This window comes from Azolla caroliniana, unplaced genomic scaffold (genome assembly GCF_043228905.1).
Source record: "Azolla caroliniana isolate FFs.n. ecotype wild unplaced genomic scaffold, voAzoCaro1.0.p SCAF_8, whole genome shotgun sequence".
In the NCBI taxonomy this organism is placed as follows: domain Eukaryota; kingdom Viridiplantae; phylum Streptophyta; class Polypodiopsida; order Salviniales; family Salviniaceae; genus Azolla; species Azolla caroliniana.
Genome location: NW_028230443.1, coordinates 10,387,715 through 10,401,667, shown reverse-complemented (window position 1 = coordinate 10,401,667; position 13,953 = coordinate 10,387,715). Strand labels below are relative to the sequence as shown.

Below are 13,953 nucleotides of genomic sequence, written 5' to 3'. Positions count from 1 at the left end.
GATAACTGATGTTGGGTCGGGTGATTGTCAAATATATAAGGCTTCCGACGATTTGTCGAAACCTCTTCTCATCGCAGGTTGGTCTGAAGTCGGGACGGAGCTTCTGGTTCCGGTCCAGGGGTGTGGAGATCGGTTGGCATTCCGTCAAGCCGAACTTGTACAACATATTCAACACATAGTGTCTTTGTGAGAGCACTATTCCGTCGGGGGTTCAAATCACCTCGATCCCAAGGAAATAGTGAAGGTCCCCCAAGTCCTTCACCTCAAATGCGTCCGACAGCTGAGACTTGACTCGACTGATTTCATCGAATCCGGATCCGGTGATGACTAGATCATCAACATACAGCAAGATGCAAACCGGACCGTCTGAACCTTGCCGGATGAACAACAAAGAGTCGGACTTGGAGGCCGCAAACCCCATCTTATGCAACCGGTGCGTGATCTTCGCATTCCAAGCTCGGGGGGATTGCTTCAGGCCATAAAGTGACTTCTTCAGCCGGCATACCGCCGACTTGTTCATCTTCAACTGGAAACCGGGGGGTTGGGTCATAAAGACTTCTTCTTCAAGATCGCCTTGAAGAAATGCATTCTTCACGTCCATCTGGTGAAGATGCCACCCCCTTGCCGCTACAACCGCCAGCACCACACGAACCGTCGTCATCTTCGCTACCGGAGCGAAGGTCTCGTTGTAGTCGATTCCATGGGTCTGCGTGTATCCCTTCGCCACTAACCGGGCCTTGTACCGGTTAACGAAACCATTGGCATTGTACTTTACCTTGTACACCCACTTACATCTGATCGGTTTATAGTGTCGGGGAGGGTCAACTAGGTCCCATGTGTCGTTGGCATCAAGTGCCAACATTTCATACTTCATAGCGGCACGCCAATTTGCGTCCTTTGCTGCTTCTACATAGTTGTCCGGCTCACGCACTTCCGCCACCTTGGTCATGTACGCATAGTAATGCGTCATGTACTCATTGTACCTATACCGCTTCACGGGGTTCTTTTGGCAGGAAGACCGGCGTAATCTATCGTTACCCGGTTTGAGGCACTTCTTGGCCAGTTCAGACTTCGTTCCCAAAGATCCTCCTTTTTCCTTACTGGAGTCGGATTCGCTCCGATCCGACTCAACGTTGCCGGTATCGTATTCCGGCATCTTCTTCTTCCCCTTCTCTTTGTGCGTGAACCGTCTCCTCGGTTCCTTGCACGGGGAGAGCACGGTAGAGTCTCCACTACTCGCCGATTCCTCATCCGACTGGTCTATCTAACTCAGTCACTCATTCGGCCCGCTCAACCGAAACGATTCCGGACTCACATCTAGAGTCTCGAACCCTTTGTCTTCTAACTGGACCGGTTCAGGCTCACTAGCCTCATGCTCGATATCGGGTCGGGGTCGGAAGTCGGAGCCAATAAGGCATACCATGATGCCATCTCATCAAACTCAACATCCCGGCTTACTCAGACCTCTTCGTCCGGGGGTTATAACAGTTATACCCCTTTTGCTCATGCGAGTAACCGATCAGGATGCATTTCTCTGACTTTGCATCCAACTTCCTCCGCTTCTCATCCGGCACATGCACATATGCAATGCTACCGAATATCCGAAGGTGTCTCAAATTTGGCTTACGCCCAAAATACATCTCATGCGCGGACACCTTGTCACCAATCCGGTTTTGGATATAGACGGCCGTCCAGACCGCCTCAGCCTAGTAGAATTTGGGCATGCTCTTCTCCTCCAGCATTGCCCTTGTCGCGTCGATAATCGACCGGTTCTTCCTCTCGGCCTCACCGTTTTGCTCCGGTGTGTATCTGCAGCTGAACTCTCTCCGAATTCCTTTTTGCTGCAGATAAGTGTTGAATTGGCCGGAAAAATATTCTTTTCCGCCATCCGACCGCAGGCACTTGATCTTCCTCTCCGTTTCCCGTTCAACCAGGCTTTGCAGGTTCCAGAAACACTCGAAGACTTCGCTCTTCCGCTCAATGAGGTAGATCCATGTGTGCCAACTGTAGTCGTCAATGAAGGAGACCAAGTATCGACTCTCGCCAAGACTAACGTTCTGTGTCAGTCCCCATACACCCAAATGAATAAGGTCAATCTTGTTACGGCTACGGTTTCGTTCGGTGCGGAATGGAAGCCGGTGTTGCTTCCCGAGTTGGCCCACTGAACTTCGGCAAACCGAAAAAAACTTGTTTCATTTGCAGGTCTTGAAGCCTCCGGTAATTGACATGGCCGATCTGCTTGTGACAGAGATCAATATCCGATTCAATCTTCTGTCCTTTGGCGAACAAAGCGGTGTCGGCGTCATTGGTGTTGAGGATGAACATCCTCCCATCTCTGCGCCCTTGCGCAATAATCTAGCCCTCTTCCTTGATGAAGCACCCAAGGTGCGTAAAGCGCGCCTGCATCCCCTAGTCAACGATCTGACCGACTGACAATAGGTTCTTCGTGATAGTCGGAACGTGTAGTATGTTCATCAACTTCCCCCTCTGCCCGACGTGGCTCAAAGGGACTTCTCCAACATGCACGATTGGGTGAGGAGTGTCGTCTCCGATTTCGACGACTCTCGGTTGTTCCAATTTCTCCAAGAAAGAGAACCACTCTTTGTGGCTCGTCATGTGATTCGACGCACCGGAATCAACGTACCACACTTCCTCCGATTTGGAAGTGGTCTTCTTCATTGAGTTAGCCTCGTGTTTCATCACCAAGGCTGGTTGGCCCTTTACCAGCTTTTCCGGTTTTGGATCCTCCCGATCCTTCTACGTAGTGCAAGTATTGTCGGTTCTCTCTACCGGCCTTGCCGGATCCGGATCTATCCGAATCGGCGCGCTTCTTCCAACACTCACTTTCCCTATGGCCCTTTTTCCCACAGTACCAACATTCTGTGTCGGCCTTTGCTTGCCGGCCTCCGACGCTGCCTTGACTCCCCCTGCTTGTGGAGGGTTCGGAACTGCTATCGGCACGTTCTTTGTGCCTTCGGTCCTGCTCTTGTTGGCCGCTACCATTGCGAGCGGACCCGCCTCGTCCACCATGCCCACGGGGCCGATTCGCCTCCACGTACAACATCCGGTTGTCGGTGAGTGCAATAGTTGACACACCGGCATAGTTCTCCTCTACAAGGAGCATCGACTGTAAGTCGAAAAATGACGACGTATTCTCCCTTGTACATACCGCCGTCCGGAACGCTCTGAACTTAGACGTTAGGCCCCCAAGATAGATTTGCACCATCTCATTTTCCTCTATAGTTACGTTGATAGAGGCAAGTGAGTCACAAATCTCTTTGATTCAGGTCGTGTAATCGGCTACCGACATGTCCTTCTGTTGGACATTGCTCAACTCCTATCGGAGTTGCAGCTTCCGGGCCGTAGTGCTTGCTACGAAAACCTTCTTCAAGTTTCCCCAAGCTTCTTTTGGCGTCTTGGCATCTCGAACATGGCTCAGCAGCTAGTCTCCGACACTGGACGCAAAGCAGTACATCACTTTGCTTGCCGCTTGTTCCCACACTGGGAAGTCCTTGTGTGTCACATCAGGTGCTATGTCGTTAGCTCCGTCAACATAGCTCTAGTAACCATGCCCAAGTAGGTACAGGTGCATCTTGTATGACCAAGATGCGTAGTTGGATATGCCGAGCTTCTCCACCGGGAGCGAGCTAGCCATTCCTATGTCCATCACTTCTCTTTCTGTTCTTACCGGGTCTTAGGGTTTGTCTTCAGATGCTGATGTCGGCTGCAGAGGTTCTCAACCCTCACACTCTGATACCATGTAAAAACAAAGGTGCGGAAGCGTTAGACAACCGGCTTAGCCAGATAGCAATAGAGAGAGAGAGAGAGAGAGAGAGAGAGAGAGAGAGAGAGAGATTAACACATATAAGGTACGCAGGAGAGATAGAGAGAGCAGAACGACATAAATCTATTATCAAAAAACTCTGTAAAATACTCTGTACATACAACATGCTCAACATCACTATTTATACAAGTCCTAAGAGGACTGACAAAAGTATGGTGTACTTCAATGCTCACATGAGCGTCTGACACTAACTACGAGACATTAACTACCTAGTAGTCTAGGCTGCTACTAGGCTTCTGGTTATTGTTGGATCCGGCTCACCGGCTCACCGGCTCATCCTTTCGAATGTCGATCCGAATCCAGTTGACCTTGCCGCTCAACACAACAAAGTATCCCTCTGTATCTTACACTCTCTCCCTCTTTATCACTCTTTGTACAACCGTTACAACGATATAAACAACAACACTCTCAATCTTCTATAGCGATTGCCCTAGGTCATATTTATACTTATATGAACTTAGGGCTATTTACAAATATAGCCTCAATAGGCTTACTCAAAACGTATCTACAAGTATGTCTTCTCTTCCGGTTCTCACCGGGTCTCATCATTCATCACTGGATCCCATCCAGAGGGACCGATTTCCCAACATAAGGTTCAAATGGAAAGAGTTTGAAAATGTCCAAAAATATTTTCTTACTTCTCATTGAGATAATGGCCATGGAAAGAGTTTGAAAATGTCCAAAAACATTTTCTTACAAAGTTTCTACAAGTTAAGAAACAAACGCCATACATCCTCCTCCTTGAGACGAGCTCACTTCCCATTGAGATCATGGCCATGGAAAGGGTTGTTGAATACATGCTTAAGGTTCAAAAAAATCCAAAAATGTCCCTCACATCGACTTCCTAGAATCGCATGGGAAGCAAGCAAAAAGCTCCAAAAGAAGTATAAAAGCAAAATGTTGTGTTCCGGTTGGATACAAGATATGAAAAAGTGGTTCAGTAGATGGGATAAAACACATTTGCTTCATGATGCATCACTAGATTCCTCTGTAAATGAGGCCTTTTTGCAACGCCAATGTATCATGGCATTGGAAAAATGTAGAGGCTCACACTTCATACAGTATACTACACATATTGCACCTAACCACAAAACCATATTCTTCGCAGAATGGGGAAACCATACACATCGATATATGTTAGAGCCCATTCTGTTGGCTTCCATTCGAACCATTGCTTCCATGCAACTTAGTTCACATGCATTGCAATGTGAGACGAGTCGTTGGGGGGCACAAGTGATGAAAGTGGTAGACTATGCACACTTTGCCCTAAACAAGTTTGAAAGTTTAAGTATCACACTTTGATCAAATGCCTCTGCCTTTGATCATATTCGACCATGTTTTCCGCCCATCTTCGACCAAACCCAATCCTTGCATGAATTTCTCTCACAATCACAATGTGCACTCTCAATTGCAACATTCATTGGTAAAGTTCTTGAACATCGAGAGTCACTATGTGAAATGTAATATTTTTGGTCCCATAGGGCATCTCTCTCTCTCTCTATCTCTTCTTCTTCCTCTTTTTTATCATAATTAACTTACCCTAGTGGTAAGTTGATAGCACTACAATCATTGCGTCTTGGGTTCGAAACCCAATTTTTTCACATCTCTATTATATACTTCATATCTCTCTCTCACTAGAGAGAGACACATGTTTCCATCGAATCTTGAGTAGCCCCTCTCCCCACTTGTGGAAATAAAGAGAAATTCCCAAAGGCCTTTTCGAGCTTTTCCCTATTTATAAGTATACACACCATCTGTAGACGTGCTTACATAACACCATCTCTCAATGTACTTACCATACGCAGTCTGTGCATGTATGAATGTACGATCTTTTATACTTTAATATGGAGAAGGCTTTGAACAAAAAAGAGAACATTGTGTGCTCAAATGATCAATTTTGGGCTTATCCTAATGATTGTCACATAAATATCCATGCACGGTCACATGAAACAATTCCACTAGATGAGAAATGGGGCAAATATAGTCTACTAGAAATGCTTGAGTGGATAACCAACCAGGGAGCCGAGAAGGATGCTAGTATAAGATAGGATCCCTCCTCTAGTAGTGTCAAAAGAGATGATATTAGAGTTTCAATCAATTGATGACATGCTAACTCCACCAGCCAATATGTATGTGGAGGAGGAACATCATTTAATGTGGCAACAATGTATATATGTATCCTTTCTAGCTTAATAGAGAAAGAATAGCATAAGCAATAATATAGTATACCATAAAAAGTGTTTGCCTATATTCCAAAATTCACCCATTATCAATTGTTTGTTCCTCATGGGAAAGATCGTTTGTTACTCATGTTTTCCCTCAAGATAGAACTACATGGCATTTACTATCTATGAGCAACCATTTTGGACAGCATTCGGATGCTTTTGACAAATTATTCTCTTGAACTAATAAATCATCGATGATGTCTAGCATGCAAATCAATGGTCATTTTCAACCATGTTTGAGTGCTCCTTGACACCATTTGGAGTCGATTATTTGTTAAGGCAAAACACATAATCACCCATAAGATTTACATAATAGAATCATTCTGAATTTGTGCATTACATGTTTTTCATAACAAATGGTTCTCATCGATCATGAATGTGGTGTTTAATCAAATCTAGTTACAAATAAGAATTTTGACAATTGTTATTACCACTTTGATTTTAACCAGCAAAGGCAAGCAGATTTGACACCTTTTCTGACAATAGGCAGAAGAAATGTATATTCATTTCTCCAAACGACTTTGTGCAAGCAATGTATTTTGACATATGATCATTAAAATGCATTAACATATGTAATACAATTTTTTTATAGAGCTCTTCTAGGGTATATCATCTATTAATGACTCTGAGTTTCTATTCAAAAATGGTTTCTTCCATCCAAAACTTAGGAGGAAGACATATTCGCCTTTTTATCTGCATGGAGAATTCATTGGTCTCAGCTGAATTCAGAAAAGCTTCAAGTCACAATAAGGAACTTCATTTATCAACAGAAGCTCAATCAAAACTGACAGGGAATATATTTTTTTGTACTTTGGCCCTTGCATTAAAGAATTACCACTGTTTCACATTGGATAACTCTTTCTTCACATGTATACCATTAAATATGATGTACTGAGCTCTGGCCTTTGTCTAGGTATCATTCCAAAACCTTATGTTTTCAATGCCTATGCTGTCCATACAGAATGACCAGTTCTTTACATGTACACCATGACCTTGTATTTTACATCAGCCAAACAGATCATCTTACCTACAAATACACGAAGCATTTTTCTCTTCTTGACCATTCCATACTGTTCATTTCCATGAACCATCAAGTGAATATCAGAAATGAATCTTTATTATAAAGATAAAAGAAAGATTTGAGAAACCAGTTATGCTGCAATCTGTAGCAAAGTGCTTAATTGCCATCAAAGCTAGTATTACCACTGTATGTCTTTGTCCACGCATGACTAATATCAAGTAGATTAACAATTTAGTTCACTATTAGAATTCTAGTTATAAGCTTACCAAATTTGGCACACATATTTACAGCTAGCATGCCAAACCGAGTAAAATATAGAAATTAGAGTAATAACCGACATGGGTAAGTACTCTTTGCCATGTAAAGAGCAGGAGTTAGAAGAACATGTCTACACAAGAGACAAGAGATGGAAGAAAAGTGGCAGATCTCACAACAGTCTTGTGTGTGTAATATTGAGTTAAAAATTGTTTTGAGTGATCTCACCCCCGGGAAGTATGGAAGCTTTACTTAAAATCTCCGAAATCCTCTTTTGGGGCCTCTTCCCGCTTCTCTACCTTGCATCATAGATTTGTTGTCAAATTTAGCAAAACTTGCTCCTTCAAAACTATGAGTATTAGTATTACCCTTTGATACATTCTCTTCCCAATATCCTCCTTCATTAGTTCTTGAAGAATTATATCCATTAAAATATCTCTCTCTTTGATGGCCATGAAACTCTTCTTTCACCATGGGTGAAAAACCTCGACCTTGATACCATTCTTCTTGACCAGAATTCCCAATCTTCCGTCTCACATTTGGGGTTCTTACTGAGAGCTCATAACCATTTACGTTTCTCTTTCTTTCTCGTGTTAATCCAGGGTTGTCCCACTCTTCAGATGCACCACTGCGGAAAGAATCTCTTTCGTATCCACCTTCTTCATCAGATGAAGCAGACATCTCATCATGGCCCCAGGGCATAACTGGGTGTTTAGACCTACCATTATTAAGAGCTCTTCTCGTGTCCTTTGGCAACAACCTTATCTCAGTTCCACATACTATGTACACGTTTTGCAATGATAGCAAGGCAGATGCAAAATCAGCATTAGGTAGACATGCCACTACATCAAAATCTTCATCTCGGTCAAGATATCCCAAGACAAGCATCCCAACTTCAAGAAGCCCAGTATGCAAAAGAGTTCTTTCAAACAGTTCATTTAAGGCTCCCCTTAGCAATTTATAACGGAATCCTTTTGGAAGACCTTCAATGACCACTAATGAATCCGGGTCAGCTGAGGAAGCTCCTGGACCATTCCAAATAGCAACAGGGGGTGCTGAAGCACCTATAGACATAACACAATCTGGCCTCTTTGCGGGCTCTTCACCATATTTGCGAGACATGTGTGCAATGCTATGAGGGTTGTCTCCAGAAGAGATCTTCGGACGAATATGTGGTGCTTTTTGTTTACTTGTATTAGCATTGCATGCTACCTTCTGCCTTCCTTGAAAACGAGATCCTGAGGCCACAGAATGCCTTCTGAGAGATTCTGCAGAACTATACCGTGCTCCTGGACGTACATACTCTGGTGGCCTCAAAATTATGTATGTTAGAGCAATAGGAGCATACTTACAAACAAACATTTGTGTGTTCTCAACATATTCATCCATGATTGCATCTACTACCATCTCTGAATTGAACTGAAAGAAAGCATAATCCTTCCCAGGTTGAACTGATATGTATTCCAAATATGCATTGTGGTTAATCTTCCGTGATATTAGAGGCAAAATGTCATCGAAAACCTTCCGTATACAATCAATCTTGAAATACTCATCTCTTGCAGAGATCCCAATAAAGAGGGCTCGTTGTGGGCATATGTCAATTTTGTGCCGAGACATCATTGGTGGAGAATTAGCATCACGACAAATGAAAACATCTTCACCAATGTCCTTCAAAATCTGGTTATTTTTGGTGCATTTATATATGAGTGCATCAGCAATATACTCTGAAGCAAGCTCCAAGTAAGCATCAGAAGATTCTGGAAGAAGATAAACAGATACCACAGGTTTTATGTTAGTTTGCCCATCAGAACCCCATAAAATCCTAGAGAAAACCTCTTCCAGATAATCTCTCTCCCAATGTATCTGAGGTATATTACCAACAAATATAACCCTTGCTGGCCTTAATGGTATGTATTCAATAAGAGGCCGAACTGCGGAATGAGTCCCTTTACATCCTTCAATATTAAAATGGCAACCATTGATTCCCCATTCAAATACATCAAGCTGATTAGCAGCCAAAACTATTTGTGCAACTTTATCTGTAGGCAGCTCTAAAAATGCAAAGTCTTTCAGCACTTTCACCACTAGCACTTGGCTCAATTCTATAGGAGCAAAATCGAATCGTTCAAGAAATGCTTCCATTAAAGTCTGCAAGACTTCACCGATATCCTCAATACCATCAGGAATGCAACCAACAAACACTGACCTCTCCTTCGCCATCACAGATCTGTTGTTCACATCAGCTGATCCAGAAACTACTTTTTCACTACCAAATGACCATTTCCAATTCAGAGGTATAACATCTGCATATGGCATAATATGATTAGCTACAACATTCTTCGCAACATATTCAGGCTCATCGTCATCACTATAGACATCATTGCAAAATCCTGTCTTTGCACTAGTTGTATTAGATGGAGAAAAAGCTTGATATTCTCTTTGTCTGTCTGTATGCTCGGCCCTTCTGCTTGAATGTCTCATTGCTCCTGATTGCCCAAAATGAAGCGCCATAATAATTAGCGAATGAAACAACAGGGGACTTTAACCCATCGGCAACACGCCTTTGATTAGGCTAGTGTTCCGTCCCTTCACAAACAAAATTTTGACAAAATGACTTCTGCTAGGTTAATGGCCCTTCATTTCAGAAATGAAACATTTGCAGAACACCTTCCATTAGGTATATGTTTCTTCCCTTTTACAAAAATTAACATATTCAAAACACTCAGTTAGGGCTACTGTCCCCTTCTTCAGAAACGAGATTCAGCAATGCTCTTACCCATCAAAAAACACTAGTTTCTTTCCTTTGGAAGCTAACCAAATAGTACAAACCTAAAGCCTTCAAAATCCTGTAATTCACCGGTGGCTGAAAAGTCTCTAATTCTTTCACTTGTAATCTATGAAACGTTTGCATTGCTGAAAACCCTAAGTTTCACCTTTGCAAATCTCCCAAACAAAAACTTGCAATACTCTGGACTAGTGAAAAGATCCCTATGTTTTGAAATATAACAATACATTGGAAAACAACAGACTTCAATTTCCTGAATGGTGAGAAATGTACAAACAGAACCCTGTACTTGTCTTATTGATATCAGACCCCTAATCCTCTCGTCTCCAATTTATCAAAAGGGTATAAAACGAAAGCCTCCAGATCTTTGACTCCAAAGAAAAGTCTAAATTACTTCTCTGCAATTTTTGAGGATAGTACAGGAAGTTTCCTGCATTTCTCTGACTGATGAATTAGAAAACTAGTTTTCTCATTCTATATATCAACGCCCTAATTCTTTTCTTTTCAAATCACGAAAAAATACAAAGAGATCCTGCAATTCTCTGACAGATGAAGAAAACCCTAATTTTCTCTTTCGCCAGATGAAATTTAAATCTAGCGAAGTAGTGCAAAACAAAATCCTGTAATTTGTTGACTGATGAAAAACGAAACCTATGTTTCTTCTCTGATCAATTCTTGTGTCAAGGGAGCGATGAAAACCCTCAGTGGGGGTTTCCATTGATACCTCTGATATAGTCATACTAGATGAAAAAAATACGAAGAAAAACACGAAGCTAAGATAAGGATCGTACCTTCTTCTCTTCTAGTAGAGAGGGGGGGGGGGGGGGAGAGGGTATTCTGTCTTCTCTTCTCTTTCTTCTGGAAGGCCTCTGTTAAGGTTTAGGGCAGAGGGGGGAGGGGGACGGTTTTGCTTCAGCTTTGCTCAACATGGAAGAGAGAGAGAGAGTGTGTGTGGGTGTGTGTGTGTGTGTGTTCTTTACTTAACAACTAGGTGGTCAAAAGAAAAGCTCTTTTAGGGTTTTAAGATTACGGAAATGGAAATGGGACCATCTCTCGCTCTCACTCTCCTCCGTATGTTAATAATGGCTTTCATTACGAAAGGAAAAAAACATGAGCTTCACTAACTTATAAGTTATAACAATGTCATTACGAAAGAAAATGACACCACCATGACTAACTTACAACAAACAAAGCATAGAACACTTCGACGAATTTACATAGTACTAACTACAACAGTCTACTACTACGACGACAAACTCAATCCCACCCACCCTACACACAAATTTCAAGTGTCGAATATGATGACATGTGACCTTCCTAGAATTGCATGGCAAGCAAGCAAAAAGTTCCAAAAGACGCATAAAAGCAAAATTTTGTGTTCTGATTGGATGCTTGGTCAAAGATGTGAGGAAAGCATGATCGAATATGATCAAAGGCAGAGCATTGTATCAAAGTGTAATACTTAGACTCTCGAACTTGTTTAGGGCAAAGTGTGCATAGTCAATCACTCTCATCACTTGTGCCCCAACGCCCCCGTCTCACATCGCAATGCATGTGAGCTAAGTTGCATGGAATCAATGGTTCGAATGGTAGATAAGGGGATGGGCTCTAACATGCATCGATGTGTACGGTTTCCCCGTTCTGCGAAGAGTATAGTTTTGTAGTTAGATGCAACATGTGTAGTATAATGTGTGAAGTGTGAGCATTTAGATTTTTCCCATGCCATGATACATTGGTGTTACAAAAAGGCCTCCTTTACAGAGGAATCTAGTGATGCATTTTATGAATGAACATTAAACATCATACGCAATTCCTAGAAATGCTTCATCAAGTGCCACATAGATTGAAAACACAATGTGTAAAGTACAAATTAATGCACACACAATTAGGAAACATTACCCAAAAACACTAGAGGTATAACATATATAAGCCACATATAAGTTTTTTTTTTAGTTTATTGAGGCATATGAAGAATATAGAGTGATAAAAAACAGTGTAATTTACAATAAAACAATCTTGAACTTGACATATATATCTCAAAGAACACACATGGAACAATCCAAAATGCATATCAATAATGAAATTACTAACAAATTAACATTATGTTTGGTTTCATGGATAGACTCATATGAAGCCATAACATTATTTTTTCTCAAACAAATTGATCAAACAAATGGCAACCTATTTTATATTTCCATTTACAATAAAGGTTACCCTCATAAAGACCAACTATATAAAAGAAAACCCTAAGAAGTTGCCTTTCTCTCAAATCTCTTTGTAGTGCTTAATGATGGTCCATCTAAATTTTTAGAAACAAAGTCGTGTAATCTTGGTCCACCCCACATTTTTATCGTGACAAAATTTTCCTTAGATGTGTCTTTAAATCGTAATTGTCCATGTGGCTTTCGAGTAAAGTTTTGTGCAACATCTATCAAGAAATCCCATAATGCATTCTTTCCACCAAATTTTCCAGCTCGATGAGCCTCAAGAATGTTATTACAAAATCTTCGAACATCCTTCCGTTCCACACTCTCAAGGGATACTTCCTTGACTTTAGGCCTACGTTCCCTATACACCCTCATACGAAAATCATTACATTTTTCACATGTAAGATTATGAAAGGGTTCTTCAATCTTTGATACTCTTTTACAATCAAAATCGCGAGCACATCCATCAATAACACACTCTTGCATCTCATACATCCCAACAGCTTTGGTGTAAGTCTCAGAGAACCATATGGCTCCATGATTTTGATTGATGAGAAATGATTTTACATGTATTTCTTCATCATTTATCATTATGTTATTATGCCAATATCCCCAACACAATAGTGACAAACCAAAATAATGTGGAGTAGAGAACTCACATTGTTGACTAGACGAAGGTCACAAGGTTGAAACAAGAAATTTTCTCAAGGTTTGTTGATTTGAAGGTAAAGCTTCTTGTTTTCATGGACAACCCGGAAATTCATTCATTATTGGTGTACCAGCATGTCGAACCATCTCCATTGCCTTTAGGTGGATCTTGGATTGTATGTGTTGAGACAAAATTGTTGACAAATCACTCCGTGGAGTTCATAATAGTAACCAAGATCCATCAAGCTTGCATTTTACCGTCACCATTGCCTTATCTTTATATCCATGAAGTGTTGCCTCTATTAAATCAAATTCTGCATCTATAAAAAAACAGTTTTCACATATATTAGCATATTATTCATAACTACAATATTAAGGTTTAAAGTACAATTATGCTTACCACTTGTAGTGTCATTAAAAGTCTTGAGAACTTCCAACGAAAACTTGATATAGGCCTTGTTTGTTATGTTTGTGTGTGTGTATGTATGTTCCATACATCATATATGTTTGTATGTGGTATGCATGTGTGTTGTTTATTATGTTTTTGTGAGTGTATGTATGTTCCATAAATCGTATATGTTTGTATGTGGTATGCATGTGTGTTGTGTGTTATGTTTGTGTGTGTGTATGTATGCATGTGTGTGTGTGTGTATGTATGTGTATATAGGTATTGTATGAAATGTATTGCATGTGTATATAGGTATGTGTGTATGTATGTATGTGTATATAGGTATTGTATGAATTGTATTGCACGTGTATATAGGTATGTGTGTATGTATGTACATCGTGTATTGTATTTTATTTAATTGCATTTATTGTATGTATAGCATGTGTGATGTGTGTTATGTTTGTGTGTGTATGTATATTCTACACATGTGTGTGTGTGTTTATGTATGTATTGTATTGTATTGTATTGTATTCCATGTGTATGTATGTATGTGTTATGTGTAAATGTGTATGTAAGTGAG

The 13,953-nt window shown here is 41.1% G+C and overlaps 1 protein-coding gene across 1 annotated transcript; it reads right to left on the bottom strand.

The window, feature by feature from the left end:
- Positions 1–7,233: 7,233 nt before the first annotated feature.
- LOC147860999 (uncharacterized) lies at positions 7,234–10,941 on the bottom strand. Its single transcript, XM_087323443.1, has one exon. The coding sequence runs from the start codon at positions 9,854–9,856 to the stop codon at positions 7,598–7,600; it is 2,259 nt and encodes a 752-aa protein (XP_087179569.1). The 5' UTR covers positions 9,857–10,941; the 3' UTR covers positions 7,234–7,597.
- Positions 10,942–13,953: the final 3,012 nt, after the last annotated feature.